Below are 24,717 nucleotides of genomic sequence, written 5' to 3' on the forward strand. Positions count from 1 at the left end.
ACGTAATTGACTCTCAAGCATTGTAGTCCATCACAGTATACAACGGACTGTACATGTATGGACGCTGGATAAAAAGCTTGAGTTTGTACACCATTTGATTGCTTGCATTGGGAAAGGTCTGCCGCAGACGGATTAAAAAATGCGGATTACCATGGCAAACATTATGGCAGCAATTCGTTTCTTGAAAATCCTGCAAGAAATCAAGAGTGCTGGACTACTAAAGACTAGTAAAGAGGTGGCTATACGTATACAGGAAATCGAATAACTGCAGCTCAAAAGAAGAATAGACATGCTTTTGAATTAGTATGCATAAGCACACCCACACACGCGCGAGCGCGCCCGCAAGCCTAGGTCAGCTCACCTCAGCATGGAAAGACAAGTCAGCATCATCGTTGGCATCAACACGCGCAAACAGCTCCTCGCAAAGCTGCAAGAGACACAACAGAAGATGTGATGCTTTCAGTCAGGAACGTATCGTTAGAAGGGGGGGGGGGGGGGGGGGGGGGACATGGCACAGAAACAAAAATAGAGCATACCATCAGTCCAAGCATCGGTAAAGTCATCTACATGCGCAAGCTGCTTGCTAAACGTCAACCCACAGCAGAGTATGTACTGGTATACGCACACTAGTAAGACACTTACACGTGGAATGATACCACCGTCGGTTTTGTCGTGTGCTTTGCCCATCATGGTGTAGGACTTTCCCGCTCCCGTCTGGCCGTACGCAAATATGCATACATTGTATCTACAAGACAAATTATCAAACAAAAACACGAATGTAGGCTTCAAACATCCCAATTGTACTTGACTTTGTTATTAGCGGCCTGCTAAATTGCAAGCAGAAAGTGTGCCTAACTCAAAAGGCATTCCGGCACTTTTTGGATACTTATAATAACGTCATTATAAAATGAATCCTCAGCATCCTGGATGCTCGACGTTACCACTCAGCTCTGAACTGGTTGCAACGGGGTCAAAACACCAGTGCTGCTGTCCAGTGCCTTAGTCACAATGCCAGCACGCCGATCGCAGTCATCTTGCCTCAAACAGTTCAGGTGTCATGCTTGCAGCAACTTCGATTTTCCATAGGCAAACACGAGGACATTCAAGCCGAGCGCCATTTTCGAATCATGTGCCTTGATGACGGTGAAAGTGGAGAAATCCCTTGTTCACTTGCAGCTTCAGAGTGAAAACTTGCCAAGAGTCGACTTTCAAGTGTTATACCTTTGAAAGCACACATACAAGCACCTAAACAGGATTCTCCCTTCAATGTACATACTTTCAAAATGACCTAGGATTGACTATAGCTGTAGGAATGGGCAAATGTCATTATGAGATAGAGACTATGCGACTACATCACCGTTCGAAATGTTTTGTGTGGAGTGGCACCGCAAGCGCAGGTTTCGCCACTTCATACACCATTCGCCTTTCCACTATACGATCAAAGGTTGAACATACACACACACACACACACACACACACACACACACACACACACACACACACACACACACACACACACACACACACAGATGCACACACGAGCGCACAAGTGCACGCGCAACACACACACACAGAGTAGTACATAGACAGCAGTGGATTCTGTGGACTCGGGCATGATGGCATGAGCACCGCACATGCATGTCGGTGTGCAGATGACAGAGCGAAAATGATGCGCTTACCCTTCAAATGCATGCTCCAGCATTTCATGGCCGATGTCATCATAGACAACTTGTTGGTTGTGGAAAGTGCCATCATCCTTGGTCTGCAATAAACCAGAAATCCCTTTCATAAGTCAAGTCCTGATGCATGCGACGCATGTACAATAGTCATGGCCGACGTGGTAGCAATCTACCTACACTCATACAGTGAACTCTCATGCAAGTCATTGAGAACAAATCAACTCAAAAATTCAAAAAAGTTGACAGCACCATAGGCTAAAGTGCATGCCTTCCTGTTTGAATTTTGTTTGTTTTCTTGTGAAATGACTATGTAGAAAGGGCACACACACACACACCCACACCCATGTGCCTGTGGCCAGTGCCTGGCTGTGACATCAGTGCTCCTCTTCTACTGTCTGTAGTTCTAGGGCCACATGTACAATCATGTCATGATGGATGATCCACAAGTACATGTACACAGGACGCTTCAACCGCCCTGCTCACGCATGGATGCTCACACACTGTGACGAGCCATGACTAGAAAGAGGACGACAAGAGAAACGCGGTAGGATTTGAAAACGGTGCACGTGTCAACGCTGCACATGTTGCCTGCTGCTGAGTGATCATGGTGAGAGTGAGCAGATAAACAGCCTGCACAGCTGATTATTGTGTTTGATCAGCGCACAAGTACCAAAGGGGAGGACGATAACAAGAGCACAGCCAAAATGAGCAACAAGAGGGGTAATCTTACCTTATGAGACCAGTACGAAAAGTCAAATGAAAACGTTCTTGGTGTGCCGTCTTTCGGGTGAATAATTGCTGTAGCAGCAGCAGCAATCAGTAACAGAAATTTGCAAAATTGGAGATGGTGTGTTTTCTCAGGATACGCATAGTGAACTGAAAATTTGACCGCTGGGTAATAGTACTGCGTGAATGATTGGTGTGTGTTACCTGTGCGAGGTCCATCCATTTCAATGACCAGCTTAGAGTTATGGTCGACTTCCCTCTGGTTGAAGGGACGCACTCGAACGGCCACTTTTACGGACGCCATGGCGACTTTCTCCTTCCTGCTCTGGGCAGAATTGACTACCTAATCCAACCACACAGTGCTAATGTAAGTTTCGCGAGGACATCGGCTTGCTGCTATACCATCTTACTCAGAAATTCGGGGTAAATTCTTCATCAGGCTTCCATCATCAACAGTTCGTTGGCTCTGCTCAACTGAAGTCTGAACACTTCAACAAATAAATTTCGTCCTGGAGAAACAGGTCATATCGATCATTTTCAGCGCTCCGTCACTATTTTTGTGTTCGATCTGATCGTGTGTACGTGTGGATACGATCGCTGCAAGATCTACCCAGCGCTAGCAATACCAGATTACAGCATACATGCAAGTGCGGTATGTAACTGGGTGCGCGGCCTTAGCGGCGCTAAACTAAAGAGTAAAGTCAACGATCACTGCTGTCGTACTGACACTGCAGCTACTTGCCCATAAAACAACAAAGACAAAAGTGCGTGTTCTTCGCAGAAAACACGATGCAAAGCAAGGGCGCGCCGGCGGTGACTTGTCAAAAAATGAAAGTCAGTAGCAAAAAGACAAAAGCTGAAAGAAGGGCATCTCGGCACGGAAGCTGTGCGTGGTGTGCATGCAGAAAATGTCAGAAATGCGAGCTGAGTCGCATGCATGCAGTGCAGTTTGCGTACTGGTGTACCGGTACCGGCATGTAGATCTACGTACGTAACGTAGTGATAGTGCGGATCTCCGAAGTACGATCGTCGATCGAGCGAGCATCGCTGCAGCCAGTGCATGCAGGGCATCAGCTCAGCTACAGAACTCAGATTGGAGTCACGTGTCAAGAAACTTTAGTTCACTTCCGGTGGAATTCCACACACTCCACAGATCCGACAGAAGTGAGATGCCCTTCGAACGCGGAACTCACTTCTGCCTGGCAAGCTGCACGAGATCTACACACTTGTACGTGCATGTGGTTTTCCCTTTCCAAATCGAGCCTGGCCACGTGGCGTCGTCATCTTTTAATTTTATTTTCGACTGTTTTTCAGTGTTTGTACTCTTTGCCTGGCTTTGGTGGCAAAGCATGCACGACTCGAGATCGAGAACTGAGACTTGAGAGTGAGAAGCATTTCGTGGTTTACTCGGATTTGAAGTGGCACATGGCACATGTTCCTTCTGATAGTAACTGCCCGAGATTTTGTTGGGTGAAACACCTGTCCGATACCAATGCCGCTCTCTAGATCTCGATGGAAAGTTCTCGTGTTTCTTTCCTTATGTTTCCTCTTGGAGCATGGAGTCTGCAGCGTGGACGCCGAAGTAATTACAAATGGAGGCGATGAGAATTCTACGAGCCCGGATGACAACCACCATGCTTCTATCCGGGTGGCTCGCTTCGACTTTGACCGTGTCAGAACGCCCTACACATTCGGCATGGCTCTTTTCGTGGCAGGAGTAGCGAAACTATGTGAGAAGATTTCCCATTTCCAGATTACAGATAATTTCGCTAAAATTTACTTCTTAGTACTCAATCCGCTGATATTGTATCATTTACATGACTGTGCATGTTCTTACATAGGGCAAAGTCAAGTGAGGTGGCTGGCAAATAGCAAATACATTATAATGCAAAAGGTGCACTTTCTCCAAAAGGTCCCTAGGCCCTGCTGTTAATATTTAAAAAAAATAGCCAGTTCCCCAGGAAAATCGTGGAGGAAATCTCGATTTGCAGCATGCGACGTGGGGAATTTGTGATTCCTTTAGGGAAACTTGAATGTGAATTGGCCAATCTACTGCCTACTGGTCTGCCTGCCAGAAAGCGGCTCATCTCTCCCAGGCCCGTCGGAACTGGTCCGGTTGGTCAGGTTATGAGTCCTAGGGCTGAAACGATCGTGGGTTTTCACCTATCGATTACTCTTTCTCGATCGATTATTCGATTATAATCGTTTGCAAATAGTGTCAGAATTCTATGCAAAATGACTCTGTTTCCACACGCTATGTCAGTCTTCATAATACCAAAAATCTGCATTAGTGAAAGAGTAGCTCCGAAACATGGCAGTTTTGGAGGCAATTGAACCTCAGAACATGAACCATACCCCTGGCAACTGCATACTCACGGCGGAAACTCATCCAAACTTCACAAAAACTGGGGTTTCGGCACCTTTTGGGCTCAGAATCCCTATCGAGTAATCTATAACGTAACGATTAGTTGATTGTTAAGGAATTATCGATCGATTACCGAGTAATTGGTATAATGGTTTCAACCCTAGTTATGGCCGGACCAACTTTTTGGCCACCAACACTTGTTTACTACTATGGAGGGGCATGTGTATGTGTATCCACCATATCGATACACACACTGGCATGTGTATCCACTATATCGATACACAAACTGTATGAAAGGCCACAATACTACCGGACCAATCAAAAACTGCTTCGGAGTTCCGGCGGTCGTATCTCCTAAAGAACTTCTAAAAATTAGTCCAAATTGTGGACTGTGCATGTATCTGTGAAATAGCTATTTTCCCGGGGACAGACTGAGCAACCAGCTCAGCTTGCATCTTTCGGGGAGACATGCATTTACAGGAGGAGCGCATAACCCAACTGACGGGCGTGCAAGTCGATCAAATCAGGATCCGCCATATCTTGTAGCCACCGGCGAAAATTCACTTTTAGCGAGTATGAAATGACATGAGTCCAGGTCGCCCTGGTATCACATAATTATCATGTGACATCTGTCAACAAATCGCATATAGGATATTGAGGTTATTGATTACGTCATCATTTGATATGATTTTGTATGAAGTGGCAGAACTGTGGCACCACATCTATACAGGCACTAGTTTGTCACTCCGTACAAATATGCACTAGTTGGTCACTCCATATGAATCTCATTCCCATAATCTTCATAGGCTGGGGACCTGGGGGAAACAACCACAGGATGTGTAGGAAATCCCTGACTGTATGGCACTGCTGAGCTCAATGCAGCAGCATCTCGCACCAGGATAGAACTGTCATGTGCGTGATCACATGTGACAGGAGAGTCATGCGCCCAAGAGCGTTGTTTCCAGGGCATTAGCCAGAGAAGTTCTTATTTTCAGCTGCGTTCTTACTTCTTACATCGTGTTCTTAGAACCAGTTCATACTTGATCACATCAAGAGTAAATAATCTCCCAGGGAGCTTATTATTTTACATACATGCATGTATGTGTGACAAAACCTGCCGGAAAACCGTCGTTTCCAGGGCATTAGCCAGGGACGTTCTGATTTTCAGCTGCGTTCTTACTTCTTACATCGTGTTCTTAGAACCAGTTCATACTTGATCACATCAAGAGTAAATAATCTCCCAGGGAGCTTATTATTTTACATACATGCGTGTATGTGTGACAAAACCTGCCGGAAAACCGACATCATCATTCTTAACTTAAGGCTGTAGCGGTCTTAGCATCTTAGGCTTGACATTCTTCGGCGCGCGATTCTACTATACATAAGTAGGCACATGTAGCTCCCCTGCTCCAATACTGCCAGATCTTTTTTTCACGCAGCAGGGACAGAAAGGTCTGTTGCAAGTCACAGTTTCACATTTGTCATGGAAACAAGTTCTATCCTTGTGACTTACACGTGAAAAATCACTGACAATAGTTTTGTAGTCATGCTGCCTGTCTCCTGTTTGTTTGTTCCGTGTGGGTTTTTTGCCACCTTAGCCCACGAGCATGGAATTTATAATGTATGTTTTTAGCACATCTGTGTGAGAACTGCCACTGCCAGTGCCACCTGTGTGGCTGCCAATCCACCACCGTATTGCCTGCACATGTGTGCACAGTGCACGCTATTGCTTTTGCCTCCTCACCTTGCTCTCCCTTATGCTCAGACTATCTGTTTTGACGCACCAGTTTGCTTTCTGATCATCAACAACGTGCAACTAGTGGTAGTAGCTTTTATTATTTTACTAGGTGAGTCCCAACAGGCCACTGCCTTTTTACTGGGAACACTAGGTGAAGTTTAAGAACAGAGCAAGAGACTGGGCCTGTCGACATTCAGCTCCAAGTAGCAAAGCTTCCTCTCCTTGCTGGATATACTTTGCTACATTTTTTTAAACAGTTATAGAAACTATTTCAAATTGTGAACAGTACTATTCGGCCAATAAAATGTAAAGAACTCTTCCTCTCCTCTCCATATATAGAAACCTAACTTTCACCGAGTGTGCATTTGATTGATGTACTTGGTAAGTATCCGTCGATGATATCGTCCATGCCTGCTGCTGTGTCCTGCTTGTAACTCTAGTGTTCCACTCATGGGAAGCGCTGTCATCCAAGGCACCTGAATCATGGTAGGCGTGTGTGTGTTTAAAATCAAGTTGGGTGGAATTAGTCTGCGACCTGCTGAAGTCACTGGGTTGCATGTCCTAGAATTACTGGTAGTCTGCAGGCTGCTAAAGTCGCAAGATTGTCATGCCGTTCTTCAACTATTTGCATGTACAGTCGACCTACCCTTATAACGATATTTGCGTCAGACCAAGAAATATCGTTATAAGGGTAATATTGTTATAAGGGTACTGGTTCATTTCATACATGTACGTCATAATGCATGATTTTTGTTCATTTTTTACACTCTTCATAGCATCAAAACTAAGGTACATGTATGTTCTATGCACATTGTGTACACAACAAGGCATTACTGGTGCCCCCATTGCATTTCGTCATGTCCCAGCGGCTTCTCAAGTGAAGCTTGCCCTACCTGAATAGTCGACTCTACATATTCCCTGCTAGATATTGTTATAAAATAGAAAAATGCTGGGTGATCAGCCCATTTTATATCGTTATAGGGGTAATATCGTTATAGCAATATTGTTATAAGGGTAAGGTGTTGTATACAAAAGTCAATGGAGTGATTTGGTTTGGCAGAAAAATATCGTTATAGGGGTTATCGTTATAAGGGTAGGTTGACTGTATACAACATTATGAGTCTACTTAAACATCTCTTATCCGGACTCCTCTGATACGGGTGTAAGTTATTGTGCCTATATCTCGTCTCTCTCTTTACAGTATGCTGATCATCTTTGGTCTTATCGTGGGCGCTATCATAGAGTAAGTGTAACTGTGTGTAGTCATTATCTGACACAAAAAACACTACTTCAGCAGTTATGTGAAGATGTTGATCACACTTAGCTACAATGTTATTTGTGTCGTATCCAGTCTGCCTTGGCTTGATCATAGGCTGTGCATGTGGCAAACATTAACTAACTTACTACAACATCGCCATAGCAGTTTTGCCATTCAGAGACAGTCCACCGACAGAGTTAACTTAACCTCACGCACACATACATGTATCCAGCAGGGACGGCCGTAGGTCCACCATTTGGGTGGTTATATCCAAATGCCGTGAAAGTCATCTACGCCAATCTATCCTACGACTAAAGAGCCGAATTCCACTTGCCGATGGTGCAGTCACATTTGTATTGGTCCCTATCTAAATCTCCCGCCGCTCTAGTATCAGTAGATTGGGAGTCATGCATGTGATGGGTTTGTGCAACAATGTCATTTTGTGCAACAATGTCATTTTGTGGTGTTTTGTGGTGTTGCTGTATAGAGCTACGTCATCTCAAGTCATCAAGTTTACCCCCAACCTCTTTTTCCTCTACCTCCTGCCACCGTAAGTGTGTGTGTGTGTGTGTGTGTGTGTGTGTGCGTGCGTGTGCGTGTGTGTGTGTATGTGTGTGTGTGTGTGTGTGTGTGTGTGTGTGTGTGTGTGTGTATGGGTGTGTGTATGGGTGTGTGTATGGGTGTGTGTCTTATTGCAACCGGCACGCTTGTCTACTGTATTGTGCGAACAGCTCTGCAGATTTGTGTACTACAGCGTAGTACTCTGAACCGCCTGATATTTACGACGTAGAAATGTTCTCATTTTTGCGAAAATTGGACAACGCGAATTCAAAATTTCTGTGTGATTACACGTATTAGTACCTGACCTGTACTACGTAGACTGACATACAGTGTCCGAATCGTGAAAAATAAACGCCACTAACTGCTCCACTTTTCTGAATCAACAACATCTAGTGTCGGGAACATTTATATAATAGATGGTTTGCAGCATTGAGTACTCTTGCAGTAGCAATGGCTAGGTCCTTGTGCACTGCAGTATACTGGTGTTGTTAGCGGCGTATTAGGTACGTAGCTTGGTACATAGCTGCTCGTGCTCGGTAAACTACGGAGAGCAACTGTGCAGCATGAAGCTCTTTGTCTCGACGGTTATCTCTGCAGACGCTGGGAAAGCTCATCACCTTGTCATGACAATACTTGCATAAAAGTCAGGTGTTGCCATATTTAGGTAAAACCGGTCTGGGCGCTTGACTATTGAATTTATAGGGACATGTACATGTAGAAGCACGGAATTATCTCTGTTATCTTTCTGGGCATAAATCGTATGTGTGCATTCTGAATGACACATCCATGTCTATGTGTCCGTTTTTCACTCGCTGCTGGTTGTGCTTTGCTGACAGAATCATGCTGGATGCTGGTTACCTCATGAAGCGCCGTGCATTCTTCGACAACCTGACCACTATTCTGCTCTATGCCGTTGTGGTAAGCTGCCCGGGTGCTCGCCTGATTCAAAGCATGCACAGCTGAGCACCGTATCATGTTATGTGTTTGGCCAGGTGATTACCACTTGATGTGGCAAGCCTGACCAGCATTGAATGTTGTAGCACACGTGTGCACTTGAAGAGGACTACAGTCCATTCATAGGAAACTGGCCCGCTGGCTTTTGAAAGTCGGATTTGGGCCGAATTGAGGATCAAACCCCCACTTTAAATCTCAAAAATCTGGGTTTTGGATCTGCTTCTCCATACATTTTGCCATGGCATACCTGTCCTAATTTTGCAAAACCTGGCTGAATATTGCATACCTGCCTACCATCCTGATCTGGCCGGGACCGTCCCGATTTCGCAGGGTGATGCTAGGCACCCGAAAGTGCATTTGCCGCATGCCTCAGCTAGATTTGTATTCATTTTCATACCTAGGTATGTCATTGTCCCGATCTCAGGTTTGCAACGGTTGGCATGTATAGTATTGTAATGCATTTGCTTTCAAATATATACCCTGTACTTCTACACAAGAGAGAGTTTGAAAGCTTTGTTACAACTCTGAGTTTCACGTATTACTACGATCATCAGGCAACTGATGGATCCAAAACGGGCAGCCAGAACATGCCCTACATGGGCATTGAGCACTCTTCGGACAGTGAAGCACACCACTTGACTGTACCCTGTACTTCTAGTACAATACACATGTACTCGTGCATGCAAAGCATTGAAGACGGTCATCAGCTAATGAATTTTCTTTATCTGCTACCTCTTTTTTTCATTACTGCCTATCTGTGCTTCTTTAGGGAACCATATGGAATGTATTTGCTATGGGTAAGCTGCCTGTCTTGTTCTGATCATACTCTGAAGTGAGGCTGATTAATTATACTGTGCAAGTTTTGAAGAAGGTGTGCTAGTTTTGAAAAAGGTGGCTGCTACTAATAGAGAGGTTCCGGGTACGATTTTCCGTGCCAAAATCCGTATGGGTGCTACAGATTTTTTCGAGGCGTTCTCCGTACGATTTTTCGGCACGGAGAATTCGTGTGGACTTGCTTTCATACGAACCATGTTTCGTATGAAGATTTTGCGCCATCGAGTGCAGAAAAGTTTTCGCGGGAAATTTTGATTTCGGTACAAATTTTCAAAATAAAAAGGCATAGGGCGGGAATATGACGTGTTTGCGATCGTTACCTAGGCAATGACCATGATGACGGCAAAGACATAAGTTTCGTATTCCGGAACATTTTACTGCTCGAAAACGACGTATAAAGAATCCGTAGCGCCTCAACGGATTCTGGCAGGAAAAATCGTACTCTGGAACCTCTGTAGCGTTGGTAATTTGATATCCTACCACCTGGTAATGACCGTTTAAATGGTCTTAAAATGGCAGCAAACACATGCTTGACCTTGCATACTACCTAGGTTGCAGACAACTAGCACATTAGGCGAAACAGCACTCTCCCATCAGCACCATCAGTTGTACCTGGCGTCTACAGTAGTGCATGGGTGCATAGGGATGTCTCCACAATAGGCTCAGTCAGCGCAGGTAATGAAATGTGATTAATGTTGAAAAAAGGCCTGAGTGCTTTAAGTCCAGTCACTTGCTCACTGTCCTTGGCTACTTGAAACTTGTCTTCTGTCCTCTGCATGTGTGTTTATGTGTCTGGCTGGCTGTCTTTGCGTTTGTGTGTGTGTGTATGTGTGTGTGTGCGTTCGTGCGTGCACGAATGCACGCATGCATGAATCTATGTATATATCTTGTGCCTCAGCTCTTGGTCTATACGCGCTACGTGCCGTGGGTGCTATCAAAGTCACAACGACGTTTGAGTTTCCCGAGTGCCTGCTGTTTGGTGCCATTTCTGCTGCCGTCGACCCTGTTGCTGTAAGATATTTTTTAAGGAAGCTCTGTCGACTCAATACTGCTACCTCATAATAATCATAGACACCTGGTGTGCTGCCTGTAGCCATGTTTCAAGCACGAGCTCTCCGGCACTTGATCCTCTTGTATCATGCCGTTCCTCTGCGCTATTGGGAAGTGATCGTCTGTGCATGGGTGCGTGCATAGTGTGCCCTGTACGGATGCGTATGCAGGTTAATTCATTGTCAGGTGTATTGTGTGACTCTCTGTTTGCTTGATCCTGAAGGTTTTGGCAATTTTTGATGAGGTGCACGTCAACGTATCGCTGTTCATCCTCGTCTTTGGCGAGTCGATCCTGAACGATGCCGTGAGCGTTGTCTTGTACCAGTCGGCGGAAACGTTTGTTGCTTTGCCAGCGGTCACGGCAACCGACGTGAGTCACCTCGCATACATATTTCTGAATCTGTCTGTGTCACACTCTGTTGATGTATTGATACTGTATAGCACGTTATTTTCAGTGTAACTTTAATTTTGGTTACTTCGGTACAGAAACCAGGCACCTAAATCTAGATCATACCGAAAGGGCACTAGAGTATGCACTGTATGTGAAGGGAATGTTGGTCACCTAATTCCACATTACACCTGAAACCTGGCAGGCCCGTGACACCGAAATTTTAACACACCTAAAACTGCATGTTATATACAGTAGTGAAATGACAGTTTAGCTATGCCTGGCTTCTCTTAGTGTCCAGGCTGTGTTTCCTTCTTCTTGCGTTTGGAGCTTCATTGGTGTGAGCGGGTTCATGTGTGTGGGACCATTTTGGCTGAGCAATAGTATTTGACCTTCTGTCAAGGGCTTATGACTCATAAAGTATTAAAAGAGTTTTATGTGGCATGTCGGGTTTCTCTTTACAAGAGTGCAAGATGTTCCCTGTCAGGTAACCGTTCACTGGCACACACGTCAGCTATTCACTTGACAAGTACACGTACATTGTATTGTACAGTGTCACATGAATCACAGAGCACCACACATGTGGTCAAGTTGTCATGAAACTACAGTCAGACCTTGCACAACCGCACACATCTGTTTTCCACAAAATATCCGGATAGGCGAGGGAACCGGATAATCGAACACGCATACTGCATGTATGGATGACATATGCTGTAAATCGGTAACCAACGTTTTTCGTCTGGATGACGAGGGATCCGGATAAGCGAGGTCTGACTGTACATGTATTAGTTACAGTGTAACCAGACACGTGTGCTCCGTGGCTCGTGTGATATACAGTGGAGCTCTACTGCTGTGAACATTGAGGACTCTATCAAACCGGATGGCTCCGCTCTCTGTATGTATGGAGTCTAGAGTTTGCATGTTCTGCTTTTATTTGTGTATGTATGTGTATGTTACTGCAGATCATACTGGCGTTTGTGTCGTTCTTCACAGTCAGTATTGGTGGTCTTGTCATTGGTTTGCTGTTTGGCTTAGTGGCCAGCTTCATCACACGATTTACGGAGAGCGTCCAAAGTAAGAGACACTTCAGGGATTGTTTGACCTGTTGATGGTGACTTCTGTTCCTAGTTGGCTAGTATCGGAAAGCGCTGTGAGTGTGAGGCTGTACCACTCTTCACGTGCTAGTGGTGCCCGTCTGTGTGTGCTGTGGACATGTTGCCTCTGTACAGCCTACATGTACAGTTCAGGCCTGAGTCTGACCCCCCACCCTCAGCATATAGGGGCCAGGCATTATGTGGCTGCGAGATCAACTCTGCGCTTCTTCTCTGCCTGTACCACTATGCCATTCCCTGTGCCATTCCCTATGTGGGATCGGATTTTGCTTAGCCGCAGCCAGCATCTCCTAACCATTATCAACTGTTACAGGTATATTGTAAGCAGCTTGCAAACTGCTCTACCGTGTGCTTTGCTCCTTGTCCAGTTCTGGAAGTTCTAATTACGTTTCTCTGTGGCTATCTGAGCTTTCTCAGTGCGGAGATATTCCACTTCTCCGGAATCCTTGCGTAAGTCTGCAGTGATCCAACACCTCCAAAGGTTCTGCTGTGATTTTTCATCACGCCGACATGTATGCTTGGCCACATGTATGTCACTTTCATGGCACCACTTTGAGTTGTGTGGCATCAGTAAGAAGGTTTGTTGTAGCACACGAGCCGTACCTAGTGCCCACTCCATCTGGATGCAATTGTAATATGGAACAACCGAACTTTATGACTATGTGTCGATGAGGCTCACCAACTGTTGTGCGGAGGATGACGTGCTGTGTCCAAGTTGAATTAACCCTGAACATACTTTGATTGGCATTGTGTGTCATGTATGATACGGTTTAATCAATACGTTTTACATTTTACATGATCGCCTTTGGACTTGCACTTGTTATTTTAAACTTTTTATTGTACAGAATAATGTACCGTAAGGACTATTGATATTACAAGTAGAACTGCGCCGGTACTACGGTCTATACTGACTTGTGAGTTCATTCTCTTTACCTATCCCTGTGTCCGTGTCAGTGCTATAGCTTGCGGTCTGGTGATGAGACACTATCTGCACGAGAATATCTCCTACAACAGTCGCATCACCATCAAGTACTTCATGAAGATGAGCAGGTATTGCTGCTGTACAGTGTGCACTTTCTATCCCTGCATGTGATAGTGCTGTAGTGCTGCCGACCTTCCGTATTTTTCCGTGTTTGTAGTTTGTACGGAAATTCGCTCCTTTGTCCGCAGTACGGAAATTGACTGAAATTGTACGGAAAACTGAGAAGTATGGATCAGCTGACTATGAACCAACCAGTTTTTTCTACATGTACATGACCAGGGTTCTAGCCAGGTCAACATAGTAGGGGGTGGGCATGGGAAACAGTTACCCTATATCCCATTTTTCCACTGTCCAATATTGTCTTGCCACGCCAAATGCAACGTATATGGGGCGAATCCCTGACTTCACCCCAGACAAATGAGCCTTTATGAACCATCTATGCATGAAAAACACGAAAATCGGGAAAAAATGAGTAGGGGGCGCCAATTTTTCACAGGGGGGGGGGGGGGCGAGCAAACAGAGTAGGGGGCGCTGCGCCCCCTACCCCCTTTGGCTAGAACCCTGATGACTATAATACATAATTGCATGCAGAGCACATAAAACTGCAGAGTAGACCTACTACTAGTATCGCGCTAAAAACTGTAGCCGAGACGTTATAATATCAAACTGATTCAGATTGGGAGAGCATAATGATGTCGGCTACAAGAACACGGTTATCATACTGTTGACTGTTGGTTGTGGACAGACCAAACTACGTGGCGACCACCATGAGGTCTAAAGGAAAGAATGATGAAAGGTGGCTGTGTGCCACAGCCAAACCAAAGCGTGCACGCAGGCAGTTATGTGTACGCGCAGCAATGCAACAAATAGAATACACCAAAAGGGGCGAAGAAGCTATAACTACATTTCTGCACTTGAAGTGTGCAAGGCAGCGTGCATGGAAGTCAATGCTGAAGGTAACGTAAACTAGCTTCCATGGAAATAGATTGCGCATGCAAGAGACACCATAAACAAGCTCATAGTACACACTGAATAGTTATGGAAAGCTCGCATGTGGGGTTTATCTATATTTAGACCTAGAGCAAAACAAGCACACGTACAAGCGTGCATAGATCCGATATGGAACCTAGACATAACGGGCACAGTTCCATATAGGACGCAGATTCATACAGGACGTGGATCCATAAAAGGCACAGATCCTACTTTGAAGTATATGGGAGTTAGAGAGACATAAACGACGCAATATAATACAACGTACTATACAAGAAAGATTCGCAAATGGTGGTGCCATTCGCGACAAAAACAGTGTTCCTGACTGCAACCTCAGTCTCAGACAGTGACAACGCTTTCAAGGGCTGTGTAGATCTACATGTACGTGCATTGCTGGCTGTCCTACACTAGGCTACAGTTCGTGTGACGCATTACTTCCTGGGACCAAGACCATGTGCGACTTACTGAGCACCCGGTACAGCACCCCCAAGCCTTGCTAAGACTACAAATGTCGCAAAAAATACATTATAAATCATGGGATTAAAAAAAATTGGTAGTACTGAAAAACTCTGGAAAATACGGAAATTCTGCAGTCCGAGTACGCAAATCAGACCGAGCAGGTTGACAGCACTGGTATACTGTGAGGTTCCATTGCACAGTAAAACCTGTCAATGCGACCACTCACATAAGGCAACCACCTGTCCTAAAAGACCACTGAAACCATGGCGAAGGGAGGCTTTTTCCAGTCAAATGACCCTGGTGGAGGAGACCACCTGGTTACAGAGACCACGTTTTGAAGGTCCCTTGAGCGGTCGTCTTAGACAGGTTTTACTGTATTCTGTTGCAACCTGAGGGTGGGTGATGGCTTGGTCAGACTCCTGATCTCAGGAATCATCCGAATGTGATTTTATATTGGCCATGTACACAGTCATATGAGAACAGGAGTGGCTCTAAGTTGCGTCTCCTGAAACGAGCTATATTCACTGTAACATATAACATGTAACTTCAAGACTTATTCTCGGCAATTGCTATGCGGTTTGGAGTAAATCCTGCCCTGCAGTACAATGTAACGTGTGAGTTCAAGACGTGTTCTTGGCGCTAATCGTGCAGCCCAGCAACCTAGCCCCAGGTCTACCCCGCACTCAAGTACACTCACATGTTGGTATGCCCGACATACACTTGGACAATGTACGTTTTGTATTTCTGGCATTTTCTGCAATGTCTACTTTGCAGTGCTGCCAGCGAGACCATCATATTTGTTTTCCTCGGGCTGGAAGCGGTGACGAATCGCTTCATCTGGGATACTGGCCTTGTCCTGGGCACTTTGGTTTTCGCTTTCCTCTTCAGATTCATTGGTAAGTGCCATTGGCCCATTGTACAGTGTATGCGAAGGCACGTGGCATTTTATTACGATCAAGGGTGAAGTGATTCCAGCTTTTGACCATCAGTTAGCTATTCCTTGTTGCGATTCGATTCGCGATCATATTGTTCAATTACCGCAGTTCGCCTCGGGTGTTTGAAGCAACCACTAGCTCTGGTTGTATTTATCATAGTTCAAAGTTGTGTAGCCACCTGCAAGTCTTGTTGCATCAGATTGGATTCTGGGCAGGGATTCGAAGGTTTATAATTAATTACAACTTTATGACAACCTGTTTCTGGGGAGCAGTACACTGGCACAGGATGCTTTACTTCAATGAGCACAATAGTAACTTTTGAAATTGAAGAAGCTCGCCGAAATATTTGCGCCCCTGGCCACGGAAATAAACAAATATAAGTTGTTTTTTCCTACGTGCCCAATTTCTTGTTCTACATTTCATGAAGATGCTGTTCACTATACAGTGGATATCGGTTATAAAGTCATCGGACATAGTGATAAACCGGCTATATTGATACAAAATGAAAATATCAAAAGCAAAACCAGAAAAGGCCAGTCAAATTATCATTATAACCAATATATCGTATATAGCGATAAATCGGCTATAAGGATACAGAATCACCATTCAAAACACCTCTTTGTGCAGAAAAATTATCGTCTATAGTGATAGCAACACACGAGTGTGAGGCATTGATGTCTCGACTTGGAGCCGCATGTGTGTTGTCATAGGGTATTCTGGTCTGGTGCTTCCTGGATGATGCCTTTGGGCCAAGAAGTTCTTCACTCTAGACTGGAGAAGGTGCAGTAGCATCCATCACGTATCAGTACGCTACATTAGCGCGATCGAGTACCCACACGTGTATAATGTGTATGTGGGACGCGCGCAGTTGAAAATCGCCTGTAGTGATATACCGGTTATAGTGATAAAATGTGAAAAATCAGAAGGGCACGTTATAACCAATATCTACTGCACTAGTTAATGTACTTATATAGTAGTGATCCATGCATTCTGAATTTTGGAACCGATGCCAGAATTTTCATTCTTCAGGAGCTATCGCATGTGCCCTCCCAATCTTAGTACTTCTGTCACTGTAGAATAATGTATTGGGGGTTTAGCTCAGTGGTAGAGCGCTCGCTTCGCATGTGAGAGGCCGCGGGTTCAAATCCCGCAACCTCCAGACTTTTTTCTTTCTCTTTCCTTTTTTGGGAATAATTTTAATAGTCACCTCAAGGGTGTGCACTACTCTGATCTCGAAGCTATGGTTGGAAAAAATGAAAGTCTCTTCCAAACTCTTTGAACCTCCACGGTATTTTCCAAGGGTAGGGATGGATTAGTTGAGAAGGGCTTGGAATTGTCCCACGAGAACTACTTTTCGTATACATATCCCATAGAAAGTTTGACAGAGCCCGCACATACAGGAAACGCCCATTTTCACATTGAGGTATGCAGCACAAAGCCTCGTTGCTATGACGATATTCAATGGTGGACTGTATTGCAGACAAATGAAATATATGGTTAGTTGCATGATCCGCTAACTGACGGCAACGACAGAAGGCTCTAGTTTCCCTATACGCAGAGATGCATACACCATTAGTCTGATCCTCGATTGTAAGATGCTCGTCAATGCACAAACCAAGGTAGCGTGCCATGGTGGAAAGTGGACCTGTAGCGTTGCCACAGCTGATAGTATGGTCAGGGGTGACATGCATGCAGGCATCGACCTCTTCTGCAGTACCATGAACTTTGCCTTCTTAGCGTTCAGTACAAGTCCAACGCTCTCAAGGTGTGTACTCGGAACATTTAGTTCATCGGTCAGCTTACGCTGAACAGCTTCAATAGACTAGGTGCTCAAATGGAAAGCAATATCATCAGCGTTCTGCTAGGACTGAGCATGCCGGAATATCCTAGGCACATGCCTCACATCAAAAGAACAAATGACCCAAGACTGATTCTTGTGGCACGCCTCGAGTACATTCGTTTCATCACCATGTGATTCAGATACCGTAAATTCTACCGTTGAGGTTGTTGGCGAACCATCTCAGTGCCACACTGTCAATGCGAATGTTCTGAAGTTCGTGAATCAACACCCGATGACGAACACGATAGAACCCGTTGCTCATGTCAACAAATACCACTCTGTAGTATTCGCTACGCGAGGCGTGACATCCAGCGGCTAATGGCAAGTGTTAGCGTGTCTTCGCACGGCTGCCGTCTCCGATAAGCCAAGACAGTGTATGTTGTGACTTCGGGTATGTGTTTTTCTCCTCTTTCTAATTCATGGCAGGCACCTTTGCTCTGACCTATTGGGCCAATAAATATCGGATCTTCCCGATTTCCAAGACGGAGCAGATTTTGATGGTAAGCGTCAGCACAGTGATGTCTGATGTCACTTTCAGATGTTCGTGTGATATCACTGACACATAAAGATATTATTATGTCATGTCCAATAATTACCATAGTACATGTGCTTCTGTATCCTGTGAATACACCAGAGTTAGTTTGAAACGTCATTTCAATATGTACAATGCAGGTCTGTTCTCATAATGTCATCATCATTTTGTTTATGCATGGGTGACTGTCATTGACTGACAAGCAGTATTGTAGCAAACAATTGAGCAGTACAGATAGCACACTTCATGAGGGCCAGAAGACAAAATCGCTGACAGATCCATACTTGTGTGCACATTAACTTCCGCTGGTACATTGTAGAAGCGTACTTGCAGCGAATGTAGATTGTGTGATGTGAGTTGTTGCCATCAGAGACCCCATATGCAGATTTGCACACTCATGGGGTTACATTCTCATGGTGGTGTGGACAAAACAGCTGCGCCATGCAATATAGTACTGCTTCATCTGTTTTCTTTTTCAGGGCTATGGTGGATTGCGAGGTGCTGTCTCGTTCAGTTTGGTGCTACTACTGAACGAGTCTCACGTTCCATCCAAGGATGCCATGTTCACCGCTGCCTTCTGCCTCATTGTCTTCACAGTCTTTGTTCAGGTTAGGGTGTTCCTGTGTGTGTGTGTGGGAGTGTGTGGGTGTGTATGTGTACATGACTGTGCATGACTGTGTGCATTTGGTACACCTTTTGGCTTTTCTCTACGCAAGGCCTGGTACGGGTGGGTGTGGTTGGGGGGGGGGGGGGGGTCGGGGATATGGATGTGGCACGTGTGCCCTGGGTTGTACGAATTATCCCCATCGCTGTGCAACTTATCGCATCCACATCAAGAGTTGTGCTGGTTTACTTGGAGGGAGTTGTGCTGGCTTACTGGGAGGTCGCGGATGCAGAAAGCAGCTAGGTAGTGGTAGACGACGTCGAAGTACTCAGACCCAAACGTGTGGATTTGCTGTTCACTTTGCAGGGAACAACTATCAAGCCTCTAGTCAACTACCTGCATGTCCAGAAGGAGAGCAAAGATGATCCAACGGTTAATCACATCATACACTCTAGGACTATCGATCATATCACCGCTGGCATTGAGGAGATCATTGGACAAATCGGAGACCAGGTGAGAGAATGACACCACTATTACTTGTTTTGTCCTTGGTCTGGGTATGAGTACAGTGTATGGGATTGCACCACTTTTTGTGACACGGTTTGCGACACTTGTGCGAGTGAGACACACGGTTCACAGAATACTTGGTATGTCATGAATCGCGTGTCTCAGTCGCAGGTGTCGCAAGTCGCATGTGGCACATCTGTCTTAGAATTGTGTTGCCTGAGGATCGCACGGCGTGAAACCTTAGTTGCAAGAAAAACCCGCTCTGTGCTCATTGAGAAATAAGAGAGATTTTAGTGGAGAACATGCGGTAGTCACTATGGTAAATAGCTGTCTTCTGTGCTCGATCTGCTGTTCTCTCAGAGGTTTTACCAGCTAATGGCATACTACGACATGAAGTACTTGACACCATTCTTCATCCGTAAAAACGGAGAGGGCGCCGAATCTCTGATCAGTCAGATAGAGAGGACGTGCTATCATCAAGCCAAGACTGTTCATCTGCGAGGGTAAGACTGCTGCTGCCTGTCATTGTCCAATCCAAGCAAACAGGCATTTCGGATAGTTGACCGTTCGGATAGTTGACGTTCGGACAGTTGGATTATCGGTATTCTACTGTACTTTTAAAATGGTCTGTTGTGATCTTCGTTGTTCTGCTTACATCAATATGTTCTGTGTTCTGCTTACATCAATGATATGTTCGTTGTTCTGCTTACATCAATGATATGTTCTGTGTTCTGTGACTGCATAACTTCTCTTCAAAGGTACCAACATCAGCGTGATCCACTGAATAGTGTCAGCAATGCAGAAGAGCCACTTACACCATGTCTGCCATCTGAGTTGCGCGTGCCCTGCCTAGGATCGGACCTGAAAGCAGCACCAGAGCCATCCTGCAGAACACCGCTGGCACCTAAGGTATGTGTGTGTGTGTGTGTGCACGTGTGTGTGTGTGTGTGTGTGTGTGTGCATGTGCACGTGTGTGTGTGTGTGCGTGTGTGTGCATGTGGGTGCACGTGTGTGTGTGTGCATGTGCACATGTGTGTGTGTGTGCATCTGTGTGTGTTTGTGTGCGTGTGTGTGTGTGTGTGTGTGTGCCTTTGTGTGTGCATTTGTGTGAGCATTTGTGGGTGTGGGGGTGCTCGTAAGGGATTTGCGATGAAAAAAGGAACACTGATGTGATCGACGCTGATCGTGCCCATGTGACGTAATCAATTGTTTATCATGAACCTCACAAAAGAATTCCTTTGTGTTGTCGTTAGTCTGTCACCATTTGACGTACATGTGTATGCCTCGCCAGTCTTCACCGGTCTTCATAAACAGAGGACCGTGTGGTACCTAGTTGCATCAGACTGTGTAGGAGTGTGTATTTCACTTCTCTTATTCTGTCTCTTCCGTTCTGTTTTTCCCTGTGGTTTATCAGCGTCTATCTGACGTAGGTGCACGCGATGCTGGGGTCACATCTGATGACTTTATCCAGAAGCTGTTTGTGCCATCCGCGAGCAATGAACTACAGGAGGTAACGCAGCACTATGAACTCATTGCATGCGCATGTTCCGCTGTAGTGCACAGCAGAGTACATGTACTCTAGGTTTGCCATCTACTTTGTCATTTTCTCTCACCTTGTATGTTGATGCAGTATAACTGTATTGGTACTTCCAAAAGAAGTACATGATTGTAGTGATAAAGGTTATGCCATTACATCATCACTTGGATTCATCAGTTGAGATTTTCTTATGGAGGGGCAAAGCGGATAAGCATTAGGCCACACCAAGTTATTTCATTGTTTCTCGTCACCTGAAAATCTCAAAAGGAACGCGGGCGGGCGAAAAAAAAACAAAATAGGGTTTGAAAAACAAAATCTGCTATTTACACTACAAAGGCCCAATTTATGACCTAAAATCAGACTATACACCACGCGTGACAGTCAATTGCAACATACAGCCAGAAAACCAGGCTCCTGCACCTGTACCTCGATGTGTTCCTCTATCTGCGTTCCAAGAAAGTATCTCTCTGCTATCCACAGTCACAGCGAAGCTGACTATTTCAGATGCCATCGTCGCCCACGACGAGATGAACTGATATAGAACTCAAGGAATCACGGCAACTTCACAGTGCTTGTAGTCCGCAATGCCGCAAGTTTACCGATGCCCGGAACACTGTCAGTCCAAAACGGTGCACTGTCATGCACTGTCTTGACTTGTACCGGAACTGTGTGTAGCAAAGAAGACGACCAGGTCGTGTGGTGGCGTGGTACTTGAACTACCGGTATGCGTACATACACGGTGCAAAAGTCGTCCTTCGGTTCGTGCACTAGCACTGCACTCCAGATTTGACGCCGCGCGTACTTTTACAACGCCTTTTTATGCGTGTTTACCGGGACGCGAGATTTTTTTTTGGTCCAATCCTCAAGAAAGGTACGCGCGCGGTGACGAGAAACAATGAAAAAACTTGGTGTGGCCTTAGCTCCAGCAAAACCGCCGACTCATGCTGTATACTTAGCGAATCCGCCGACTCACCAGCAGGCCATCAATTGCATACCCTGAGTGTAGTCTGTGTGCACGCTATGTCATTGTGATGTCATTGTGATGTCATTGTGATGTCATCTGTACACGTTGTTGGGATGGAAAGGCTGGGTGAGGAATAGGTGCCCTGTGAATCTAAAAACCAGAGCAACACTCATTTCGTCTCGGAGGTTTGTACACAGTACTGGCTCTTCATCAGTGTGATTGTGAATACGATCATCTTGCATGACTACGTGTACTAGCTTCTGATCAGCGCAGTTGATCCAGTCGTGGCGGTGCGGCCTACCTGCCAAACACTATGGGCATGATTTGCAACTGAGTACATGTACCTGTATATTTTGCACGCTCTATACAGTACCACATACAGTCCACTTTTAGGATGCAGTCTGTCTCAGCCACTCACCCTGCATTGGGTGTTCCCGTTTCTCTGTTGCAGATGTGTGGCGTGCGCAGCCGCAATCACATCTCCAATCACCAGCTGGAGCAGCGGCTGAGAATGCTGCGCTGGAATGCAGCCATGCACGAAGCACTGGCGCAGGCGCACATGTCGCATCACAACCACCATCATCACCATCACAACCATCACCATCACAGTGCTATGCACCACGGCAAGGGCAGTCGCGGCTCTCGCCACAGTCGTCACGTGGCCTTCAGCAGACCTTCCAGGTGAGTGAAACTGTTCTTGTACAAACGGGGCTAGTTGGGGGTAGCTCAGTCATGTACAAACATAGTCAATCAGGAAAGCTTGGCCGTGTGCAAACAGGGTCAGTCGGGGGGGGGGGGGGGGGGGGTCGGTCATGTACAAACAGGGCCAGTTGGGGCAGGTCATGTACAGACAGGGCCAGGTGGGGCAGGTCATGTACAAACAGGGTCAGTTGGGGCAGGTCATGTACAAACAGGGCCAGTTGGGGAAGGTCATGTACAAACAGGGCCAGTTGGGGCAGGTCATGTACAAACAGGGTCAGTTGGGGCAGGTCAGTCATGTGCAAACAGGGCCAGTTGGGGGTAGCTCAGTCGTGTAGATGATATTACCGTTTTCTGTGCGAAAAGTGCCAAAAACCAAGTTTTCCCTTGCCATCATCATGTCTTGAGCCAGACCAGACTGTCTTTTGAGCCAGACCAGACTGACTCGCTCGCTACTGACCACTTTATTTCGTGTGTTCTCTTCTTGTGTTTTGTTTTGTTGTGTTGTGTTGTGTGCCGCCAGTATCGATATGACTACCCCAAGCTTTGCATCCACCAGCAATCAAATGAGTAGTAGCGACTCCAGGCCAAGTCAGCAAAGCATGGCGAATGCCAAGCGCCGTGTCATGAGTGAGGGAGATGCAATGTCCATGCACAGGAGCGACGAGGAAATGTCCATCGCCACAATGTCCGACCCGAGCATTCACTTTGAGCTGGAGGACCGGCACAGCGACGACGACTGGATCGGTGCACGCAACCAACTCGCGCATGGCGGCTCAGACACGAGAAACAGTGTGTAGCCTGCAACACACCACCACCACCACCAGTCTGGGTCTACACAAAGCTTACCATGCCGCCAAGAACTGACCAATGTTCCTTGTTGAGTCTTGCTAATGCTCCCGTCGGTAGCTGGAATTGCCATCGTGTTTCCAACGATTTTTTCTGGCAGCATACAAGATACATTCTGTCAGTCTGGCCGCGCTCAGAGTAAGCGTCCCGGTGGTAAGCATTCTGACGGTGAGCGCTGAGATATCCTCAGCACCACCACTGCCTGGCATAGTGTGCTTGGAGCACAGGTGACTTCACGCGATATGCTGAACACCGCACAGCATGCTGCAGACCCCAATGCCCATGCGCCCAGCTTTAGTCAGCAAGCATTGCTATACAGTCGCTATCAGCTGTAACAATGCAGTGGGGCTAATTCCAAACAATCTGTGCAAATTCCTCGTTGTTATTTGCACCCACCTTTAACAGTGATGGCTGCCCCTTATTTTAATGATTTTCCTCGGCGAGTAGTTTTCATCATTTTCAAATTCAAATCTCTTTTAACGCCATGGCCAGAGGACTGCCAAAGCTTGCACTGCTTGCTTTGTTCGTAAGTGCCGTGTTTTTGCTGTATGTGTCAACTTGACCAGATTTTCAGCAAATTAATTATTTTTACATACCGGTAGCCCATGGAAACATACCAGCGTTCTCATTTCTCGGTAGACAACTAGGACGGCTAGAGTTTTATTTACAAGTACAGCCTTTACCAATGCCGAGTATATCATGCATTGCTGTACCCTCATTATGCCGACAAATAAAATAAAAACTTCAGAAAGACCGCTCAGTGTGTGTGTGTGGGGGGGGGGGGGGGGTGCGCGCGTGTGTTGAAAGTGATTTTTCCTCGGGACTGAAAGAGAATACAGCTACACGTAGGTATACCATGGTATGCCTCAGACATTCTCTGCTTGATCAGTCCCTGCATGCGTGGTTTCACAGCCTAGATACGAGAGCCCCCGGCGTGCACGTTACCAGTTAGCAGAATGACACACATAGTCATGCACGTACTGCATGGTTGGGGCACTCCTTGTCTGACACTAGGGAGGTTTCGCTCTACGTAATGACGTATGAAAATCCGTATGTCGTACGCGTGCGCCAGGGAGAGAGGGCAACTTTCAGACGTAAATCTCTCTACGGATTTTCGTAGGAGAGTTGTTTTTTGAAATATTTTCGAAACTTTT

The 24,717-nt window shown here is 45.9% G+C and overlaps 2 protein-coding genes and 1 non-coding gene across 4 annotated transcripts in view; 2 read left to right on the plus strand and 1 right to left on the minus strand.

Annotated features, from left to right (window-relative positions):
• LOC135822243 (kinesin-like protein unc-104) overlaps window positions 1-2,949 on the minus strand; it is a 34,097-nt gene extending 31,148 nt beyond the window's left edge. Inside the window, exons 1-5 of one of the 2 annotated variants that reach the window (XM_065334967.1) lie at window positions 2,610-2,949; window positions 2,410-2,477; window positions 1,680-1,762; window positions 643-745; window positions 362-427 (exon numbers count right to left, since the gene is read on the minus strand). In XM_065334967.1, the coding sequence (XP_065191039.1) occupies window positions 362-427; window positions 643-745; window positions 1,680-1,762; window positions 2,410-2,477; window positions 2,610-2,709 (420 nt within the window). In that variant the 5' untranslated portion in view covers window positions 2,710-2,949. The remainder of the gene's footprint in view (window positions 1-361; window positions 428-642; window positions 746-1,679; window positions 1,763-2,409; window positions 2,478-2,609) is intronic. The other variant, XM_065334966.1, reaches the window with a different exon arrangement.
• An 806-nt stretch (window positions 2,950-3,755) lies between these two features.
• LOC135822246 (Na(+)/H(+) exchanger beta-like) lies at window positions 3,756-24,314 on the plus strand. Its single transcript, XM_065334971.1, has 20 exons — window positions 3,756-4,135; window positions 6,949-6,994; window positions 7,710-7,751; window positions 8,254-8,316; window positions 9,164-9,245; window positions 10,051-10,078; window positions 11,014-11,126; window positions 11,389-11,535; window positions 12,516-12,627; window positions 13,034-13,115; window positions 13,620-13,715; window positions 15,871-15,992; window positions 18,298-18,371; window positions 18,883-19,011; window positions 19,374-19,520; window positions 19,875-20,017; window positions 20,273-20,423; window positions 20,929-21,024; window positions 22,467-22,696; window positions 23,238-24,314. The coding sequence occupies exons 1-20, from the start codon at window positions 3,898-3,900 to the stop codon at window positions 23,512-23,514; spliced, it is 2,418 nt and encodes an 805-aa protein (XP_065191043.1). The 5' UTR covers window positions 3,756-3,897; the 3' UTR covers window positions 23,515-24,314.
• Trnaa-cgc (transfer RNA alanine (anticodon CGC)) lies at window positions 17,119-17,190 on the plus strand. Its single transcript has one exon. It is a non-coding gene; the product is annotated as a tRNA-Ala (tRNA).
• Window positions 24,315-24,717: the final 403 nt, after the last annotated feature.

The sequence above is a fragment of the Sycon ciliatum genome, chromosome 8, assembly GCF_964019385.1.
Source record: "Sycon ciliatum chromosome 8, ocSycCili1.1, whole genome shotgun sequence".
Classification (NCBI taxonomy): domain Eukaryota; kingdom Metazoa; phylum Porifera; class Calcarea; order Leucosolenida; family Sycettidae; genus Sycon; species Sycon ciliatum.

Excerpts from the sequence above, each read along its gene's own strand:
- LOC135822246 (XM_065334971.1), top strand. The coding sequence starts at position 3,898 with ATGCCGCTCTCTAGATCTCGATGGAAAGTTCTCGTGTTTCTTTCCTTA. Across the intron at positions 11,127-11,388 it reads CTGCCGTCGACCCTGTTGCT|GTTTTGGCAATTTTTGATGA; the intron begins GTAAGATATTTT and ends TTGATCCTGAAG. Across the intron at positions 13,116-13,619 it reads CACTTCTCCGGAATCCTTGC|TGCTATAGCTTGCGGTCTGG; the intron begins GTAAGTCTGCAG and ends TGTCCGTGTCAG.